The 22,064-nt window shown below is 43.2% G+C and overlaps 1 protein-coding gene across 1 annotated transcript in view; it reads left to right on the top strand.

Moving 5' to 3' along the window:
* Positions 1-1,274: 1,274 nt before the first annotated feature.
* The window catches only part of notch3 (notch receptor 3), a 30,319-nt gene continuing 9,529 nt past the window's right edge, over positions 1,275-22,064 (top strand). The window contains exons 1-14 of the mRNA XM_044330522.1: positions 1,275-1,572; positions 2,781-2,853; positions 14,453-14,595; positions 14,696-15,031; positions 15,711-15,833; positions 15,925-16,158; positions 16,254-16,409; positions 16,519-16,704; positions 17,741-17,854; positions 19,329-19,442; positions 20,506-20,739; positions 21,141-21,251; positions 21,341-21,533; positions 21,709-21,854. Coding sequence (XP_044186457.1) covers positions 1,512-1,572; positions 2,781-2,853; positions 14,453-14,595; positions 14,696-15,031; positions 15,711-15,833; positions 15,925-16,158; positions 16,254-16,409; positions 16,519-16,704; positions 17,741-17,854; positions 19,329-19,442; positions 20,506-20,739; positions 21,141-21,251; positions 21,341-21,533; positions 21,709-21,854 — 2,224 coding nt within the window. The 5' untranslated portion in view covers positions 1,275-1,511. The remainder of the gene's footprint in view (positions 1,573-2,780; positions 2,854-14,452; positions 14,596-14,695; positions 15,032-15,710; positions 15,834-15,924; positions 16,159-16,253; positions 16,410-16,518; positions 16,705-17,740; positions 17,855-19,328; positions 19,443-20,505; positions 20,740-21,140; positions 21,252-21,340; positions 21,534-21,708; positions 21,855-22,064) is intronic.

The following is a 22,064-nucleotide window of genomic DNA, read 5'->3' as shown; positions in this document are numbered from 1 at the left end:
AACTCTCCGCTACCATGTAAACACAATTCACTCTCTTATCTGCAACTCATAAACTGTAAACACGCAAACAAACAAGTAAGCTCGCACAGAATTGGATACCTTCCGGTCTATCTGCAATTCAGAAACTACGTCTTTGTAGACATGTTATTTTTTCTCAGATCAAGATAACTCTCAGTCTTTTTTTTACTCATAGATTAAAAACTAACACACATATTTGATTTGAAGTCATTATGTTTATCTCAATGTTATTTCACAGTGCAAGATAAGATTTAAATGTCTTACACCACAATAATTAACATCAACATCATCAACATAGTTAATGAGTGAGGACATAGAATAAGCTACAGATTCCTCCAGAATCCTTGTTTTCATATTAAAACAAGTAAACTGTGGTTCATGATTTGCAGAAAAATCACCAAATCATGAGATACCAGTGGTTTTCCTGTTTTTCCGAGCTGTTGTAGGGGATTCCTGAAATTTTGGCCCTTTGTAAGATTGTAGCCAGTTTGCAGTTGTGCAAGGTATATAGGTATTTCAAATCACAGTAACTTTCTTTTTTTAATCAGCAAATACTTTTCACACTGCCAACATTCACTTTTCTAAAGTGTGTAATTTGTAGCTCTATGGCTCCAGAATAACTCAGATAAATCAGCTGTTGCTTCAGGGCAGATTCTTCTCTACCAACTGTTTTTACAGACTGAATTTTAGCCTTACTAGGCTTTCCATTTTGGTTTAATACTGGTGAAGAGAGAAAGAGAGAGACTGTCAAATCTGCTATGGCAGTTGTGTTATGGTAAAGGCATTTTTTCGATTACTATATCAGCAAAGTGTCCAATTTTAGTGTTAGATTTGACTTGACTGCTTCTACTGTTGTGGAAACTCTCATCAATATAATGTCCTACCTCCATTCTCTCAAATTAAACTATTCCGTTGTTTGTGTGTGTGTGTGGGTGGGTGTGGGGGGCTAGTGGTGGCGGTGCGTTAAAGTCCCTGAAGGGGATGTTGGGAGGCTCTGCGCACGTACTATCTAGTGTAGGAGTGTGTGTGTGTGTGTGTGTGTGTGTGTGTGTGTGTGTGTGTGTGTGTGTGTGTCTGTGTGTGAGACAGAGACAGAGACAGAAACAGAGATAGAGGGGGGGGGGGGGGGGGGGGGGGCAAGAGGGAGAGAGAGCGAGAGAGAGATAGAGACAGGGAGAGAGAGAGAGAGAGAGAGAGAGAGAGAGAGGAGGCGGAGTAATACCAGACGCTGGGACAGATCGGGAAAAGAAAAGTTTTTCAAAAGTTTCAGGAGGTTAACCGAGAATCACAGCAGCCGTGGCCGAGCTGCGGAGGATAATACGCGTATTGGGGCCTAACGCAACTCTTTCCGGCTGACTTTATGAAAAATCCCCCATCGACTTTGGAGCCTTTATTTTTAATCGACTTTGGAACCTTTATTTTTATGTGAACTTATCAAAGGATGTATTTCTACTAAAAGCCCAACTTGAAGTGCTGGAAACTTTTCCACCGAAATGGAAGGGAATATTCCATGGATTATTTTGTCATTTTTATTGTTTATGCATATTTGTGAAGGTAAGTCTAATTGTTTAATTAACTTTAGTGGTGCACAAGTTTCTTATACATCCATATGTATGTGGGTGATACACCGTATCACCCATTCTGTGACCTGTGGTGTTGGTTAGGTTTAGACATGAGGACTGAGATGGTCAGGGTAAGAATATCAGGGCAGGTCACAGAATGGGTCACCAAATACGGTGTAACACCGGACTTGTCTGGACAGACACTGCCCCGTTTTCAAAGAAAATTGGGTCTATCTTTGACCATATGATCACTGGCATCTTTATGTATAAAACAGATTTTTAAAATGTACTTTTTATTTGTTAGAAGTTTGTATTACAGATAACAGCGGGTAATCTGCAAAGTTTTCTAAACTCATTAAAATAGCCTAATTGAACCGCAACCGATACTGAAGACGTTTAACGTAGCAAAAATAAAACAGAATTGTTGTGAAGAAATAGCTGTTTTACGGATTACATTAGATTTTAATGCAAAGGATGGTTTTCATCTTTGGGAAAACTTGATGACACCGTGAGCGCTGCTGATCCACCGAGTTAACCAAACCCGAAATGTTGAAATTACTTTTGTATCAGCAACACTTAAAAAGTTTGGCTATTGCACAATCATGGGCTTGTGTAATGATGTTTAACCTAAAAATTTTCCAAAAAAATTTAACTATTGCATATAAATGGCAGGGTGAGCATTTGTTTAAAGCAGAGTGATGAGCTTAAGTTTCCCCCCTCCCCTTCTGAACAAAGACCTTTTAAACAACTGAATATTTTACCCTCGGAGCGGATGAGCAGTGATTGTTGGATAGTCTGTGCCAAAGTAATGTCTCCAAGACTAACTCGTTTCCATACAAAAACAATCTCATTATGCACATATCAGCATGTATCTCTATCAAGGAAATATGACAAAGTAAACAACAAACATGCGGGTGTGTCTGCAAGATGCCACAAGTGGCAAAGGCTTGCCATCCAGTAAAGACATAGGCTACTTGAAATATCAATTAGTTTAGAGAGGTCACATCAATTTGAGTCTCCATATGATATTTTACAGAGTTCATTAAGATCTCCTGTACTATTCCAATGAGACATCGTTTATAGTTTTGCTTTGAATTATTGTCTGTAGGATTGAATGTTCCGGTAAAGGTTAAAGTGGATGACATCAAGTAATTTATCAGTTGTGTGGTTCTCTCTAACTGCTTTCTCAAATTTCCGCAGGGTTCCGATGCACGGATAAATACAGACCTTGTGAAAATGGAGGGACATGCTTAGATACACCCTCTCGATGCATGTAAGTGGAACATATAAGATATATCAGTAGTATCAGTAGATACCAGTTTACAGATTTGTGGGCCTTCCTTGCAGCGAAGCCTCCATTCTGAGTTTTCTCCTGCCTCAATTCTTCATAAACTCAGCCTTTGAATTGAAAGGCATTCAAACCTCAAAGTGTAGGCCTTGTGTGTAAATTGATTTACACAGGCTATTTGTTGTCACTTGTTTCTTCAAAGGTTCAGAGGAAAGGTTGATTTTCATAGTGATACTTCAACAATAAAAGGAAACATGCTTTCTTTATATCCTATTGGCTTTTAATTTACAACATTCACATACAAAGTGAAAGATATGACCAGTTGATAAGGCCTACGCAGATGAGCATCATCAAGCCTCAACATGTTTGACTGCCACACTCATCTCTTGCACCTGTTAAAGAGCTTTGTCAGACATTAATCACAGCATTGTGCTGCACATTGCATGATTACATTATTCCTTCTGTTTCTTCACAGTTTTTAATCTCATTGTTATTTTTAATGTGTGATATTTTTCTTTGTTGTATAGTTTACTTTTTACAAGGAAAAACAGTTCATTTAAAAAAAAAAAAAAAAAAAAAAAAAACCTTAAACAAAATCTTTTTGGATGAATTGTCCCCATTTCCCGCCTGCTTTGGGCATTTTCAAGCTCTCTCATCTTTTGACAGTGATAAGGCTTTTGTTTTTCAAATTGGTGAGGGGGGTTGTGTGGGAACCTATTACAATAGTCAAGTTAAATAGCCTACAGTGTCTTGCCTGGGGGTCATTTGTCCTTTTTAAAAACCCTGTAGCTTAGGGAACATGCCTAAGTGTTTCAGATGGAGGAGATACAGTCATTGATAGAACAAAAACTCCTTGATTGCCAGCTGCTTCCCTCCAAAATAGTAAATTAATTATTTTTTTGGAGTGAGATTGCAGTTTCATCTACTTCAGTGGTGAAAGTTGAGCCAATACTACAAAGGCGTTCTTCACAGACAATTAATAAAGAAAATATTTTTCAAATATATATATATATTTGTTAAATCTAAAAGTAATTATGTTGTGTTAAGTCTCAGTGGTTATACTGGCAACACTAGACACTAGACACTAGACCCTAGCCAATGTGTAACTTGACTGCATGTGGAACAAGGAACTACCACCCACATTTTTTCAATCATTTGCTGGAGCCAGTATGGATGAGTGTTATTAAGTGAGTAAATGTATAATTTTATGCAGACAGATCTTTTTTTCAGCATACCTAACAGCATTTTTCTCAGCAAACCTCCAGATTCATCACATTATGAGGAAAGTGGTTTCTTTTGGAAGAGACCGCTCATTTATCCTTTGTGTTCCCCTGGTCCTTTGTGCTGTGTGCATGTATGTGTACATATATTAAAGGTGTAGGAGCTGGACATGTGCATTCACTATGCTGGTTCAGTGCCAAGAAAAACGAAGCACTTAAATTGCAAAGGAAAAGGATTTCTATTGCAAGGGGACATCAAATGTCATACATTGTAGAAAGAGTCCCATAGCAGGGCAGAGCAGTGGAGCGAAGCATGGCCACATCAGAGTGGTCAGACCAGTCCTAGACAGAGGTGAGTGCTGGAGCCACCCCACCCCTACCCCTGGGAGCTTACAGAAACAGGAGATCCAAAACAGCAGAAAAGATCCTTTCTTCCACCAGATACCTGGCTGTAACCTGGCACCATCAGAACAGGGTGTAGAGAGGGGGAGAAGAAAGGCCACAGCAAAGTTAAGCCAATACGGAGTAGAAAAACAATATGCAGATACAGATGCATGTTTTGGCATTTGAAAGGAATTTGGAGAAATAGTACCTAAAACTTTGCTCAAAATCCCAACTGGCATTGTTCTGTGTAGAGAATGTTGATCTTTTCCTGCTTTAAAGTTGTCCAGCTACTGTGTTATTTAATTTTTCTTGTGGCAACTAGCCTCTCAAGTGACAGTAATACTGTGTATGGTAGCTGCCATTGTTACTGTCCCAGATACCAATGTATCCCCTGTCGTGTTGGAAAATGCAACTATGATACCAAACTATAGCTTTAACATACAAGAAATTACAAAGTTCTCCCTTGTTCACAAATCTTGTTTCTTTATGTGTCTCTGAGTGTGCTTCCTCCTCAGGTGACTTGGGAAAGGTCGCAGGCTAGACTTGCTGATAGGGGATTACAGGAGTAATCCTTAATAACCTGTTGAAGTGAACAAACTTTCTGATGTCACCCGTTTCAATGACCCTGTCAAAGTCTGTGTATACCTTTTAGTCTGAATGGGTTTACCATTCCAATCTGGCTCCATGACCCTGCTCTCAACCTATACTGTAGGTATTAAATTATGATAGATATTGGATGCAATTTATTGCTCCATCAGCCGTGTATTTCTCTCTCCATGATTGCAAATATGGTTGCTGAATATGATATGATGTAGAACAAGTGGTTGCATCCAATATTCCTAAAGTGATCAAATAAAAAAAAAAAAGCTGAAGCTTGAATCTCCAGTGTACAAACACTGCAGTGACCATTTTCAATGACATTAAAGTGTGACATAAGTGAATCTACATTTGTAAACCAAGATCTTGTGTGGATAGGGAAATCCAGTATTTACCTGTTGTCAGCTATAACTCAACCTGCGTTGACCTCAGAATCCATGTCATACATTGGATTTGTGTGAGAAGCTGTAAAATTAAGGCAGATCCAAAAACTTTGATGAGGATGATTCCCATTGACATTAAAACACTTAATAACCATTTGGCATCTGCACTGAAACATGCATCTCTGTCTGAATCTGCAAATGGTGTGTTGACACATGCACTGATGGGAGTGTGGCTTTTTACCAAACCAGAATTTAAAAGATGCATATAATAAAAGTCAGACAACACTAAAGGCCAATTCATACTTTCTGCATCTGTGTGGCCACGAGGGTCTATGTTGGTCTGTGTCACGTACATGTTGTTATCTGTCCATGTCCGCGAGGGTCAGCGTGGACCCTCTGCGGACATCCGCGTGCAGCCCAAAATTTGTGACCACGCGCACTATACGCATAGCAAGCGTGTCAACTGCGAATGTGCTAGAAAAGCAAATAGGAATGCCTATCAGGTCTACTCTATGTATGCATGTACTGTATTCCTATTCTCATTAAGTTGTTGATTTTCTTTTTTCAACTTTTTCTTGCTGTTCATCAACATACAGGAACTCTTCAGCTGCATTCAGAGTGAAAACAGTCCCTATGTAAAACAATACATGGGCCTGTGTTGGTGTGGGCGTGTTGTTTAAAGTGCTGGTGAAACAATGAAATACAATCCAGCAAGTCCAGTTAGAGTAACAGATTATTGCATTTAAAGGCTGATCAGAGAAACACTGTACAGCAGTTTGTAATACTCACACAGTGGATTTTACTACTCTGGAAAGTTATCATGCTGCAACCCTGTTTACTAGTGGGCACATGTGGAACGTGTCTGTCCGCGGACCTCTGAAAAAAGTATGAATGGAACCACATGAGCGTCTGCAAGACCACAGCTGTCTGCGGACGCGGGACGTGGAAAACATGAATTGGCCATAACAGTTTTAGAGATTTTGGAGTTCTGCATGTCTGCTCCAGAGCTAAAGTTACTCTTAAACACCAGCTCTGCAAATCTAAGGGTTACTGTGATGATAAAGATTTTACAAGCAAGTTCTAAATATCACTACTCAACATGGCATAGATTTACAATATAAACCTAATGCAAGGTTCAGTCTACATTTTCAGACCCACCCTTGACACACAGTGAATGTTTTTGAAGTTTTGTTTCCATGATCTTACTGTGGCCCAGAGTTTTGAACTTGAACTGAAGGGCTGATAGTGTCACAGAGAGTGTGGCCTTCTAGGTGAGCAGTCAGGAAGTCCAGTTGAAGAGCCATTGGCCCCTTGGCTTCGCCTGCCAGCAGAATGTGCTGCCTAGAGAGGGCCACAGCGGCATGGCCAGAGGAGAGATAATTAGGCAGATTGAGAGGGTGTCATTCAGAGAGGATCCAGCTGGAGGAATTGGAATGGGGGTAGGGTAGGGGTAGAGGGAGACTGGGTAGGAGGGAGGGAGTAGGGGGCTGCATAGAGGACAGCTGGTGGATGTTGTGATGGTAATCCAGTGAAGTCAGATCTTGACAAAGGGGAAGCATAGGGCCAGGTGCTGCCATTGAGCAGTCTGCCGCCCCCATACTGTGAGAGACAAGCTCGTGGAGGAATGAAGCCAGTAGCTTGCAGTCCCTCTAACACATGTTGCCTCTCTCACAGTGCAGCAGCAACCACGTCCACTCTTTCTCTCTCTGCGTGTTGTCCCGGCTCCGGCGGCTCATCCTCTCCCTCTGTCTCTCAACACAGTGGCAGATCGCAGATTACGAGCAACTCTTCCTCCCAGATCCTCTGAGATGAATGGAAATAAATGTTGGTCTTCTCCGCTGTGTGAGGCCCTTGGATGGATACAGTGGTCCTCTGTATGTTATTAATGCTTTGCCCTTGGCCTCAGTAGCAGAGTTAGCATATAAATTGTGAGTCTGGTGTTATGACCCTATGGTAACTCCCAGCCCCTTAGGACATGATGAAAGACTATATCTATATCTAGGGAGCAAACTGTGCAAACAATATGGAGTGTTTTTTGTCTAGTAGAAAGTTTGTAACTGCCTACTTTGTTTCACTTTTGGAAAATAAGAGATGTAAGTGTATTTCAGTGGAAAGAAAACAATCTCCTTTTTTCAATAAGGAAGAATCAAAATTTCTCAGGGGAGGGCACAACCTTTCCAAATGGGAAATGTGGCACCTCAGAGTGAATTTACTCTTTTATCAAAGACAGAAGAAAAATGCCTTTTTTGAGGAACATAATTCACTAAGAAGTGGAAATATATACACATGCCAAGGCACATATTTACTGACAGACCGTAGCAAAGAGACAGATTATATTGTTGGCTTAGTTCAGAGCACCTCAGGGCTAGTGTTTTCTTTGGCATCTTTATGGTGGATTAGAAAGGAATGCTTAGTAAGATTCCTCCTGTCCCTCTGGTGCTTTCAGGTTATTGTCCATACCTCCCATCCATTCACCCTGGTAGCCTCTTCAGGAATGCCTTTAACAATACCATCAGCCTAGTCTCATTGAAAATTGGATGTTTGGAGTGACTTGTTTGATTTAGTTACTTTTTGTGTGTGTGTGAGGCAACATATAGCTCATATCACTCATGCTGTCCTAACAGGCAGATGGAGCCATTGTCATGTCATGATACATTACAGACCCAGTAGTTTCAACTGACTTAATAGGAGGACTGTTGTCATATCCGTAAGGAGATGTGTACTATCTGACCAAGAGGTTACACCGTCATAAGTAGGAAGATTCGGGTTTGTTGTCCCTTCTTCTCTCTGGGTCATGACTAAAGACTAGGAGCTGTGGTTCCCAGGCCCTGTCACAGGAAGTGGTGCCTTCTGACCTCCCTGCTACACACATCCTGTCTTATCAGAGCAGCTTAAGCAGCTTACTTCATATGCCCGGGGCTCCATGCTCCTCAACTTTCTCATCTTTTCCTTATTTTATTTCATCCTCTCTTTCACACCACATGGCTACAATGTGCTAAAATTGCTTAATCATGTATCACTTAGAACATATTCCCATGTATTTGGAAATGAAAAATTGTGTGTTTACTTGCATGTTACACATATCCAGAAAACTAACCCTGTGTGCTAATTAATGTCAGTTTTAGCATTATTGTGGGCTGGCACAGGAACTAACATCAAGTCAGGATTTGTGTATTATTATTATTATTGTTCTTTCTGCAGTCGATATATGTCTGAACCACATACTTATGTAGGGATAAGCCTGCCTCTGAAGTCTCATCCCCTGGCTGTTTGTACTTATCCAGGAGACAACGACTTCTGAAGAGACATTCAGGCAGGGCTGATTGGAATAGCTGAGGTCTGCCAGCAGAATGTGCCCCCCTCTCCCTCGCTTTTAGAAAAGGAAGGGATGGGTCCATCATTAAATGATTCAGGAAAGGCATTCACTTTTCCACTAAGAACAATTTCCACAGACATCTTAATTTTAACCAAGCAACATTTTGCCAATGTTTACCTTTTTCTAATTTAAGATTTATCAGATGTTTTGAGATTGAAGTGCCTTGCCACATGGAAATTTAAAAAAATACCACATTATTGGCAATCATCTGGGCCACAACCTTCTTAAAACATCTTAAGTACTTCTTCGGGTGACAGCAGTTGAGATAATAGACATTCTCTGGCTGTTTTCTGAGCGTTCTCCTGCGCTTATCACTAAGGAACTTTGCCAGTGCCCTAAAAACAAATCTCATTCTTTCACAAATATAGCTGCGTGAGAGTCAGTGCTGGTCTCAGTCAATCAGTGCGACAGTTTATGTCAACATTATTAAACTGGAGTGTGGTTTATCAGATGTTGGTGTAGTTCTATTTAATCCACATTCATTGTGCAGCAGATGTTTGCTGTGAAATGAGTTGCAATACAGGCCATTAGAAGGTCTAAGATATCTTTTGTCACATTATTTTTTTATTGAAAGACAAAATTCTGGACAAGGCATTGTAGTTGATCTTTCATACTAGGTTGCAGATGGGGTCTTTTAGACTCTAATTTCACAGTTTTACAGAAATCTGGTTCAGTTTAGGTGGCTGGGTGGGGTTTTGTGGTTGAGTCCAGTGGAGAATGCTTTGAAAGACTTCAACCCTGGGATTCATGCAATGTGGTTATGGGCAAATGCGCTACTATTTGAAAAATGTCAGGGAGTATTCTTCCAAAAATCTGTTGACACTTGAGGCAGATTTGTTCAGATAGCATACGAACTGAAATTGTAAAACTGCCCGGCATCTTTCATAGCAGCACTACCGAACACTTAGCAAGAGGAGTCCATTTTTTTCTCTTGGTGCAACAGATTTATACAGTCACCACTGCCAAGGCAATGCCAACATTTACATTCTGGATTTATTTTGTACATGTTGATCCAAATGTTAGTGGCTATCAGAGGTGAGAATGGTGTACTGACAGCCTTTTCTGGCTTTTTAGCCAGATTCATTACTGTTTTTTCCCCAAGAGAAAGTTAATTGTCTTTATATTCACATGTTTAATATTCATGCTCTGGGGGTGCTCTGGAAACCTCCTTCTAGAGATTTCAATACCTCCATTGTGTGTCTAAGCACAATTGTTGAAACAAACTTTGCACTTTAAACTGTGAAACACGCATCCTTTTTAGACATGATCGTACTTAATTACCAGACTGAATTGGTCCCGCACGGCACTCAGCGCTACCTGCATATGTTGGGGATCTGTCCTCTGAAGTGCTCCAACTGTCCTTATGAAACCTTGTCTCCCAACACCCCCTTTTTCTCACTCTGGCTCCCTCTCACCATGGGTTACTGTTGCCAGGTTACAGCACAGGCCTGTTGGTCCGTGTAAGCCCAGGCCTGAAAGACTAGCTGTTTGGGTCACTGCTCCCCCCCAACACTTTCATACAAAGGAGTTCTGACTACTTTAGCTCTTTTATTTGGGCCACAAAACACTCCCCAACCCCCAATCTGGCTCTTTGCTGAGAAAGGGAGAGCCAAGCTGAGGAGAGCAGAGCAGAGCAGAAGAGGCTGTTGGAAGGAGGGGGGATGTGGATGGTCTCCTGTTGGCAGTGTGGTGTCAGTATGGACTCTCATAAAGGAGTAGAGCTGGTTCTTGCTTGCTTGTGGAAGGAGGGGGTGAGGGACAGAGGGCTGTATTGAGATAAAGAGTCACTGTTGGAAGAGTTTTCCCAAAGATTTTCTTTCTAGCAACCATGGGTTTAAAAGAGTATGTAAAACTTTAGTTATTTTCTTGCAATATAGAAGTTTAAATCTTGTCCCGAACCAAACGATGGTAGTTCCATTGTTGTTGCTCTTCCTCTTCATGTGTCTTAGGAAATGCCCTCAGAGACAGGAAGAGTCCTTTATACTTGTTGCTTTGTGGAGCATGACTGCGTGTATGAACCATGTCAGAGATTACAGCCTCTTTGTTCACAGGTGAGCCACCCTCTGACCTCTAGCAGAGTAGCTGCTATTGTATAGAAGAGGATGAGCTCAGGTTACCCTGCTTCAGTGACCCAGAGAGCAGGAAAACTGGCATTGTGTTGCACAAGTATAGGTGACAGAACTTACTCACATAAATCAAATTTTAGTCAGCAAATCCTTGTACTTGATGCAGAACTACTGAGAAATCACAGTACACTACTGGAATCTCCTATTTCAAAACAAAAAGTTTTATAAGATCATTTTCTCTTTAAACACCTTCTTCATTTAATGTTTGACAAATTACCATATCTTTCTTCCTTCTTTTGTAATTTCCTCAGTGGATCTTCTCTTTTATGGGTTCACTATACTACCTTTCCTCAGAGGATGAGGCTGGTTGTAAGTTTCTTTTCTTTGTGTTTGGGTGTGTAGTGATTATTGCATGTGTTTGCTCTGTTGCAGTGGCGCCTTTGCATAATAGTTTTGAAAGTATGTTAAGCAGACCTATTAATGCATGTGTTTTTGAAGGATAACCACATATCTTGAATGGTGTGATACGGTTTATGTGTCTTAGTGTGTTTTGGTTACTGGACCAGCCCCATGAACAAAACAGCACAGTTGTGTTGGCTTAAAGTCTGGTAGGAGAGTTAAATGCCAGACACCCAGAGGTGCACTGACAGATGTGGACAGATGCATGGTGCCGGGGCTGCAGCTGGCAAAAGCCCTCATATGTTGACACGGAGAGATTACCCACTCTGGCCATGCCTCCACTGCACTTGAAGACCTCCTCCTCATCTGCTGCACTCTCTTCCTCAAAGGTCAGAAGTCGACACTAACTAAATGTGACCCAGGGGCCTATTGCACAACAGCACCCTGCACCTGCCCTTCACATCCGCCACAAATAAGGCTGGGCCCAGGCAAAGGCACAGTTCCTGGCCTTGTGTTCCCAGAGGCTGTGTAATCCACAAGGTTGTAAAGGGCCTGATAAGGAGACTCTCAGGTGCACCAGGACAATATTGCGCGTCTCTCACAGTCTCTCAACTGATAGCGCTCAGATTTGTGTGTTATGGGAGTAGCATGTTGGCAATGAGTCAGGTCTAGACAAAAGAATGTGTGTTTGGGCTAGTCAGCTCAGTGTTAATTTCTAACGGAGGACAAATAATTTATCAGGAATTACTACTATCGGCATTCTTACACATCCACCTACACATGGACATTCACACGCGTACACACAAACATAAGGAAAGACCAATGCACTTCATTCTCATAGCTGAACACGCCTTTATTCCAAATACTTGTATAGTCTCTGTAGTGTTAAATCAACATGCACTCAGACAAACAATACTTCCTGGAATGAAGTAAGTTAAGTTATTCTCTGTCCATAGAGAGTCACGATGGTCTTCGGAGAACAACAGTCTTTTAAGACTGTAGATCTTTGGCTTTCCTCAGCAGTCAAATGCCCAAAGTACAGAGCAGCCCCAGAAGAATTTGACTGTCAGTCTGCATTGTATTTTTCAGCTTTATAAGCAACATTCTTCCTCAGTTCCCCCAAAGCCCTCTTTGTGCTACATTTGTGTTTCATTTTTAGTGACACCCTAGATTCCAGACATAGTTAATTTGCCTCTAAATAAACCCAGCCAAGCCATGACAAATAGCCATGGGGTACCGAGGGAGGGTGGGGGGCGGGTGGGTGATTGGTTGAGTGTCGGGCTTGCTTGTTCGTCTGTGAGGTTGCTAGGGCAACAGGGATCGTGCATTCGGAGTGAGTGCTGTGTTTTCAGAGCAGTGGACGAGGGATTACAGGAAATATGACATGGCATTCTCGCTGGACCAGACCACTCCCTCCTCCTCCTCTTCGTTGTCCTCTCCACCAGTTCCACCTTCCAAAGACATTCTCTCCTACAGAGTAACCCCACCCCACTCCCTGCAGCCTGAGTGACATTATCATCACAATCAGACGGGGGACCTCTGACATCTGACCTTTCAGCGTGTGAGAGGAGGGGGTTGTTGGGGGGAAAGCCAAGCTGGCGTTCAGGGGGGCTTTAGGAGATGGAAGAGTAGCTGTAGTAACAGCCAACTCTCATGGGTGCCCCAGTGCTGTTTTAACTTCCAGACCAAGTCTCAGGGCCTTAGTGCTCAGCTTTTACTGCAGACTTTGTCATGGGAAAATCTTCATTTCTTATGGGATTGTTACACTTAGATACCTGATTCATTTTTAAATACCCACAAACTATTACTTTGGACACATTTTACTTCTCTGCACTGTTTCTTTGTATGTGCACATTCTTGTGGATACGTCTGTGTGCCTGGCTGCTTCATGCTGAGGACTGTGGCTCCTCAATTTCACTATTGTCTTTGTAAAGCTGGAAAAAAAGCCAAACAAAACTGAAGAGTCTTCAGTTTTTTTCTGAACCAGAGCAGAACATTTAAAAAGCAGACTGGCTGGCCCACCCCCAGCTAGTGGCAGCACCTACAAAACCATTTTAGTTTGGGGATTTTTCATTTGTTTGTTTTGTTATTTTTAGAGGAGGAGGGCACATGCAAAAATGTAAAAGATGAACTAACAGCAGTGTAATGGTGATGCTCGTGTAAAAGAGAACAGAGGAAAATCCATTGTTGATTCTGCCCAGGGGTTCCTCTCCAATGAAAGAGAAGACAGAGCCTGAGGGCGGGCCAAAACCCAGCCATCACTACCCTGTCATCAGCATCAAACAGCCTGTTTGAAGAGGGGGCTTGTCCCTAGCCAGGGGCTCCACTGTGGGTGTAGAGTTACCAGCTCATACTAGCCTCCTTAGTGAGTCCAAACCTTGTCTGAACTCTCATAGGACCTCTGGAGAGATCTATAGGAAACGTGGTTTATATATGTGTCTCTTAGAGGAACAGGTTTAGGTCAGGCTTAGTGTTTCATCATAACTGTTCTATCAGGATACAGTCACAGAGAGGAGGATGTGTTGTCTCTTTCAAATACCACAGTTGCCTCTCCTTTTTGGTTAATGTGTGCTGTGTGTAGTCCTATGTCAATTTTTCCCATGTCAGTATTTGTTGGTAATTTCTAACTTTCCAGGCTGCTGTTTCTGGGTGTGTTCTTTTTCATATATGAGAACAGAAATGAGAGCTGAGGTGCGGAAAAACTGTAAGAGTGGAGGAATGTTAACTGACATGGAGAAATTAAGCTCTCCAGCTGGAAATGACACAAAGTGTGTGCCTTATGAATTCTGAAAGACAAAGAGAGGTGGCCTCCATCTTTGTATTTTAAAATTACTTTGAGTGTGTGCATGCCTCATTCCATAAACAATGTATTGCATTATTAGTGCTTATGGGGGAACTTATATTAATTTAAATTAATTCCAGGGCCTAGAAACGTTACTCATGCCAGAGTATGACTCAGGAGTCAGCAAGCTTTGCCATGGTGCCATGGGACCCAGATTTCCAAACCAAGTACATTGATGAACATGATGGCAATTGTTCTACACTGGATTTGGAATGTCACAGCTCTGTCTTAAATGCCTTAGCTTGTCAACTTGCAATCTGTTTTGACCTGCAAGCTAAAGACATACTAATGCTTTCTGTGTGAATTATTTTGTCCAGATGTCGTCCGGGATTCATTGGTCCTCTCTGTCAGCACCTGGATCCCTGTCATCGATCGCCATGTCTGAATGGAGCAGCTTGCAAGAGCCAGGTGGTCAATAGTATCCCACAATACACTTGTGTGTGCCAGAGAGGGTTCAGAGGTACAGCTATTAGAATTTGTCTTCATTTGAAAGATCAGTTTTGACAAGGGAGGTTGAAAGTTCCTATTTTAACTGAATACAATTCATCTTTAATCTTCAGGCCAAGACTGCTCCCTCATTGATGCCTGTGCCACAAGTCCCTGTGCCAATGGGGCCCGCTGTGCCAATTGGAATAACCACTACAACTGCTCCTGCCCACCTGGCTACCAGGGAAAGAACTGCCGCAATGACATTGATGAGTGCCGCAAGCCTGGCGTGTGCCTCAATGGTGGCCTCTGCATCAACACCCATGGGTCCTTCCGCTGCCAGTGCCAACCTGGATACAGTGGGCGCACATGTGAAGTGTCCACCCTGCCCTGCGCTCCATCTCAGTGCCTTAATGGGGGCACCTGTCGTCAGACCAGCGACCATTCCTACGAGTGTGCTTGCTTACCAGGTAGAGTAGTTCTCTGTCAGCGTAATAGAGCACATGCACACACACACACAAACACAAACATGAGTCAGTGTCAGGACCCTGCTGTTTTCCCAGTTCCTCAGCACAGTACTACAGATTTTTCCCAGGCCGATGACGTAGTTGTTACTGCTGTTGCTGGGATTTACTCCTGTGGCCCAGGTCAGCTTCCTGTCTGCTATTAATAGCTACTGATGGGAGATGGGATGGTGGGAGAGTTGAAGAGGCAGCCCGCCTGCACTCTACACCGCTCTGCTCTGTTCACAACAGAAGGAATTTACTTTATGGGCCTTCTGGTTTCCCACTGGGGAGCTGACAGGAAATGTCTCTTGCCAGAGAGGAAGTCATTGAAACTGTGAGAGATTATAAAACAAGCAAACACTGCAGGGAGTGCAGATCTCTGAAGCAGACAGGAGTCACGGCTGTTGATGGCATCGTGTGGGAACCGTCATGAGAAGATGTAAACAATCAGACACCTTTTGAACCTTTTTACTGCCCACATTGCCCCAGACCTCCTGTAGTGTGGGAAGTATGACTTTAGGTTATGAGAGAGTGTTAGAAATGCTTTGTGTATGGAACAGGGTTCACTGAATATTTAATACACTCTAGGTGTGTGTTAGTGTGTCTGTGTATCATAACTCTTTTCTCTCTTCATCTGTCTCAGGGTTTGAGGGACACAACTGTGAGAATAATGTGGATGACTGTCCAGGCCACAAATGTATGAATGGAGGGATATGTGTGGATGGAGTCAACACTTACAATTGCCAGTGCCCACCAGAATGGACAGGTACAGCACTATTTATATCATATTTGAAATAAACTTATATATATGTATCACTGTGAATATATGTGAGCCAATGTGTCACCTAACCTCACAGGGCAATACTGTGCTGAGGATGTCAACGAGTGTCTCATGCAACCAAACGCCTGCCATAATGGAGGCACTTGCTTCAACACCATCGGGGGTCATACCTGTGTCTGTGTAAATGGTTGGACGGGAGACGACTGCAGTGAGAACATCGATGACTGCGCCATAGCCGTTTGCTTCAATGGTGCCACCTGCCATGACCGAGTAGCATCCTTCTTCTGCGAGTGCCCGGTTGGAAAGACAGGTAAGTGGGTTTGTCAGATGGCCTTTGTGCCTCTTTTGTACTCCCATGTGGCTGCTAAATTGTTGATAACTGGCATGTGTTCTGCATCTCCATAGGTTTGCTGTGCCACCTTGAAGATGCCTGTGTGAGTAACCCCTGCAATGAAGGGGCAGTGTGTGACACCAACCCTCTTAACGGCCGTGCCATTTGCACCTGTCCTGCTGGCTTTGTAGGAGGTGCCTGTAACCAGGATATGGATGAATGTTCAATTGGTAAGGCTGCTGTTTTTGTAACATTTGTCAATGCTGGGTTCATATGTCTTCTACGTTCTCTTTTCTTTGAGTGTGTTTCATATACTGATCCCCTTTCCTCTACCTGCAGGGGCCAACCCATGTGAGCATTTTGGGAAATGTGTGAACACAGAGGGTTCCTTCCAATGTCAGTGCGGTCGGGGATATGCTGGCCCACGTTGTGAGATTGACATCAATGAATGCGTTTCCATGCCCTGCCAGAATGATGCCACTTGCCTGGACCGCATCGGAGAGTTCACCTGCATCTGCATGCCAGGTATTCAGACCTATTAAGTTGTATTTCAGCACTGCCAATAAAATACAGAACACTTCAATTCAGCCTGATGTCATGAGGGACAGCCCAAAACCAAGAGCAGAGTGGAACAACTAATTATTCAAACTTGACCTTCTAAAGAAGCATTATCTACAATGCTGCCATACTGACTGCCAGGGTAGCCTGTTATGTAATACATTCCCATTCATGTTGGGGGTATGGAGGCACTTCTCTGCTCTCAGCCCACTGTACAGCCAGACAGGGTATTAGTGTGGACTAAGTGATGGTTTGGACACTCAGTGACAAAAACACAGTGAAACTCTCACGCACAGTCCTACATGCATCCTGGGGTTTTGGGAACTATACAAATTAGAGCTGGGAGTCGGGTCTATAGGACTGGATGTGAGAGAGGGCGAGCAGTTAGGGGGAGGAGTGTGCTGTGAATACTAATGAGTTATAGAGTGGTGGGAATGGAGCGGAACAATAGGGCCCCTCTGTGCTCCACTTTGCACCCCTCATACACACAGAGAGGGAAAGAGGCCTTTTCCCAGAGCCTCTCCCCCTCCCCCTTCCTCTTCACCCTCCTCATCATCAGCCAGCCTGGCAAAGCTCATGTGGAGCTGCTGATTATTTCTGATTCCACGCTAGCCTCTCCCCAGGGGCAGCACTCTGCTCCACACTCTGTTTCCCCTCAATGGAGGAGCCCTTCATAGTTTGCTAACGCAGAATGTATAACATGCATCTGGTGAATGGGACACTGACCCAGAGAATGGTAATGCTCCATGGACAGTAGGGTGTGGGGATTTCAGGTCAGTAGAGTGGGAACACTGCGGATGCTCTAGGGATTTTTTTTTTCATCCTGTGGTTCAGTACAGACCAGTGTCAAAAAATGAGGCCTCCCATGAGAGAAACTCAGAAACTCTTTCCCCATTGCAAAGAGTAGCTTGAACTGACAAACCTATACATAAAAACTAAACGTAGTGAATCTGCTTCAGCTGCAAAATCGTTTGTGAATTCACTTTGAATTTCTGTCTTCCAGGCTTCATGGGGACTTACTGTGAGATTGACGTAGATGACTGTGAGAGCAACCCATGTGTGAATGATGGCATCTGTCGGGATGTGGTCAATGGCTTCACATGCACCTGCCAGCCAGGTAAGACTCTTTTCTGAATGGCCTTTCATTGTATTCCCTGTGTTTATTTCTATCTCTATAAACAACTTCAACTCAGTGACAGTAGCAGTAAGAACAGACAGCCAAAGTTTAAATGTCCCCAGAATCAGAGGATTGAGGGCCGGCTGTCCTACACAGTGTTTAGAGCCACCACTCATATAAAGAGACAGGCCCAAAAGGCTGCCTATCCTCTTGCCAGAACAAAGACACCATTGTGACCCCCGCTCCCCTCCTCTGTGGAATGTGGAAGGGACAGCAGTCTATAGCCCCTATTACACAGCCTGTTCAAGGCGGGAATGTTGCGCCGATATTCCGTCTTGCCATTCTGTATAAAAGGTATGAACATGGAATGGGGGGGGGCATTGTTGTTCCACTATTAAGCTAGCAGCAGAGGTAGTCACATTGCTAGGTAGACGTCTGTGTAAAAGGGCCAGCCGGCATGGTGGGACTACATACACTAAATGCCAATGCTGTTGTGTTACACGTCATGCCTCTGATTACGGAACACTGGCATGCTATCTAAAATCACATACAGGGGCAGCATTAGGCTGGCTTTGTTTGGTTTAGTGTAAAAAAGCAAAGCTGGTATAATGACAGGTCTTCTTTACGGCAATGTTGCGGGATCTCTGTATAAAACGGGCTTCCCTCATCCTGCCCTGGTTGTGGGGGGGGAACAGCAGCCCTGCTAATGAGATTCTTTTCCAGGTCCGCAATTTACATCTGGGACAGACGTCCCCCCTTCACCCCCCATCTAGCTATTGAGCCGGTGGAGCTGATGCAGGAAGGGGAGGGGGGGTTCCCCAAAAGAGAAAACAATCCCACCGTCTCCTCTAACCCCCCCCCCCTCTAGCAGCCCATGCACCACCACACAGCCCATCCTCACACTGTTAATCAAATGAGCAGTGTGCTACCAATGCACTAATTCACCCAATCTGGGCACTTTGCCCACTGATGTCAAGCCTGCTCAGTTTCTCAAGCTTTGCAAGCTAAAATATATTATTGTTATTATTATTATTATCAGTGTTGTTGCTGTTGTCGTTACAAAAGAGCTGTTTCTCCGCACATTTCCACAAATTCCAGTCTTGACATTCCAGTGCAGAGAGTAGTGCAGACAATCTAAAATGTAGTGAGCTGAAGCTGCATAAAATGAATCGTGCTGCCTAGATATTCCATACCACCTGATAGCAACATTAATTAAACTTAGATCCACCTTGCTCACACGAGATTGTAAGACCCTCCTCAAAACATCAAGTTCACAGGCTTTCCATTGCATTTTGTACTGCACATGTCCTTAACCAGTCCAGACACTCTCAAACCCAGTCTTAGCCAGACGTCACTAACCTAGCCAGAGACCTCTGCCCTTCCTAGAAGAGACAGAATTGCCCTCTGACCTGAGCATGGACCCTTCCACTGGACCCTCCTTCTGACCCCTCACCTCTGTGTTTGTATGTCCCAGGGTTTACTGGCACCATGTGTCAGATCGACATAGATGAGTGCGCCAGCACACCCTGCCAGAACGGAGCAAAATGCTACGACAGGCCCAATGGGTTCGAGTGCCGCTGTGCTGAAGGTAAGGGCTTCTGCATCTAATAGTTGTCAGTGGATAGTTGTTAGACTGTACACAGCTCAAGATAGCTTCCCAGGCAGAAGAGCAGATGAGCCTTAACCACTTGTTGGGGTGTGTTTGGTCTCTGTGTTTTTGGGGGTCAGCTATTTCTCTGGATGTCTGCTGGCCAAGCAGACTGACTTGAGGCCCCTAATCCCCCTCTTTCCCTCATCGGCTCTCAGGATCATGGGGTCACTGAGGACCAGCAGTTGCCAAGAAAAGACCTTGGTCATCACCCCGACATCTGTTCATCTGTTCAACCCCCACACACCACCTTATGCTGCATCTTAACTTTCATTCCTTCACATTCAGTACCCTCCACTTTTGAAAACGGGCCCAGATACAGTGAGCTACAGTAAAGTTTGCTGTAAAGGTTGCATGTTTGAACTAACTGTGTATTGATATTTAACATGTTTGTTTGGACCGATGCCTATGGAGGAGCCTGCTTCATTGTTTCAGTTGCCAGCTGCTTGGTATTCCCTGTGTTTGTGGGCCCCTTCTGTTGAGTGAAGTGGCCCTGTTTGACGTGGTGCAGTCTATTGTTCCCTCCGCCACAGAGAACAAAAGCAGGACTGGGAGGCCTGTGTAGGGACGTTCTTTACTGCTTTGCCCAACTCAGCACTGCACTACACACATACCACACAAACCAACACTTACTTGCCTAACACACAGACACCGTTGGCATGGAAACCACAGTGATCAGAACCCAAAACTATAGAAGCTTTTATAAAGAAAAAGTGGGAAACAGAGGAAGTTTAACATAGTTACAAATTAACTGGGAAAAAGAGGAAAACTAGATTGAAATGGCCATTTAAGGAGAAACTGAAACTGAGAACCTTAACTAGATAAGAATGAAAACACAAAGCAATTTGTTTCTACCAGACAATTTGTTCCTACAAGATGTTTTATGATGGAAAAGGGCAGGCCAACATCAAAGGTTGTCATGCTCCAAAAGATTGAAGCTTTGTTGCATTAAATGATCATCCTTATAAATGGTATAACATCAATCTCCATTTATGCTCTATAGGTTATGAAGGCACACTCTGTGAGAGTAATATCAACAACTGTCAGCCTGACCCATGCCACCATGGTACCTGCATAGATGGCATTGCCAGCTACACCTGTAACTGTGATGCTGGCTACACAGGCTATCGCTGTGAGAACCAGCTCAATGAGTGCCACAGCAACCCTTGCCAAAATGGAGGCAAGTGTGTGGACCTGGTCAACAAGTACATCTGCCAGTGCCAACATGGAACCTCAGGTAAGAGAAAAAACTCCATGAACACATAATCCTTCAACTAAATTTTATTTAATTATTTATACAGCAATATTACTGCAACTTTAGGCTAAATGTATGCTCATATGTCTGCAAATGTTGTTTCTTAATTGTTTATTAAGATACTTTTACCTATATATACACACACACACACACACACACACACACACACACACATATATATATATATAATGTGTGTGTGTGTGTGTGTGTATATATATATGTATATTGATAAGTACAGGGGGTGATAACACTAATATATAAACACTATCATGTAATACCATATAATTTTCACTTACATTTTCTTTACTGAAGCATGTTTTCTGCTATTGTTAAAATGTTTGGAATATAATGTGAAAACTATTAACTCCTCTTTGTCGACACAGGCACAAATTGTGAGATAAACTTCGATGATTGTGCCAGTAACCCATGTGACTATGGCATCTGCAAAGATGGCATCAACCGCTATGACTGTGTTTGCAAACCTGGCTTCACTGGTAAGGCCTCCTGAAAGTGAAAACACACATATTTCCATTTTGGTGGAAATATTAGCAGACACACTAATTATGTACATCTCTCCTGCCAGGTCCCAAGTGTAATGTGGAGATAGATGAGTGTGCATCTAGCCCCTGTCGGAATGGCGGGACATGTGTGGATGAAGAGAATGGATTTCACTGCCAATGTCCTGAAGGCTTTAAGCCACCTTACTGTTACTCTCAGGTGGATGAGTGCGGCAGCAGCCCTTGTGTCCATGGCTCATGCAGGGATGACATCAATGGGTATGAACTGATACCGTTTTAAATGACTCACATGGTAATGCAATATCAAGGAGAAACTTGGCATGACCACCTTGCAAGCTTGTTTCTTATCCTACAGGTTTCAACTTGTACATCAGTTCATTGTTATTTCAACTTGATGTCTTTTGGATGATTGACTGTACTCCTGTCTTTTCAGCTACCGCTGTGACTGTGAGCCTGGTTGGGTGGGAAAGAACTGTGACCTGGACAGGAACGACTGTTTGCCGAGTCCCTGCCAGAATGCTGGCACATGCATCGACCAACTCAATGGCTTCACCTGCAAGTGTCGCCAGGGCTTCAGAGGTGAGAGGGTGGTATAGTACCTCAACACACATCAATATCAAAAATTACAGTATGAGGAGAGGAATACACATTAATTGAAGTCATAACTGAATATCTTATAGCCTTTTTTTTTTAGAAATATTTTAGTCTTGGACGATTCCTTCTACATCTTCCATCATTTTCCTCCTTGTGAATTGCGTTCTTCTACCTCCCCCTAGTGGTGTATAAAAA

Source organism: Thunnus albacares, chromosome 17, assembly GCF_914725855.1.
Source record: "Thunnus albacares chromosome 17, fThuAlb1.1, whole genome shotgun sequence".
Classification (NCBI taxonomy): Eukaryota; Metazoa; Chordata; class Actinopteri; order Scombriformes; family Scombridae; genus Thunnus; species Thunnus albacares.
This window is presented reverse-complemented; position numbering and strand designations above follow the sequence as displayed.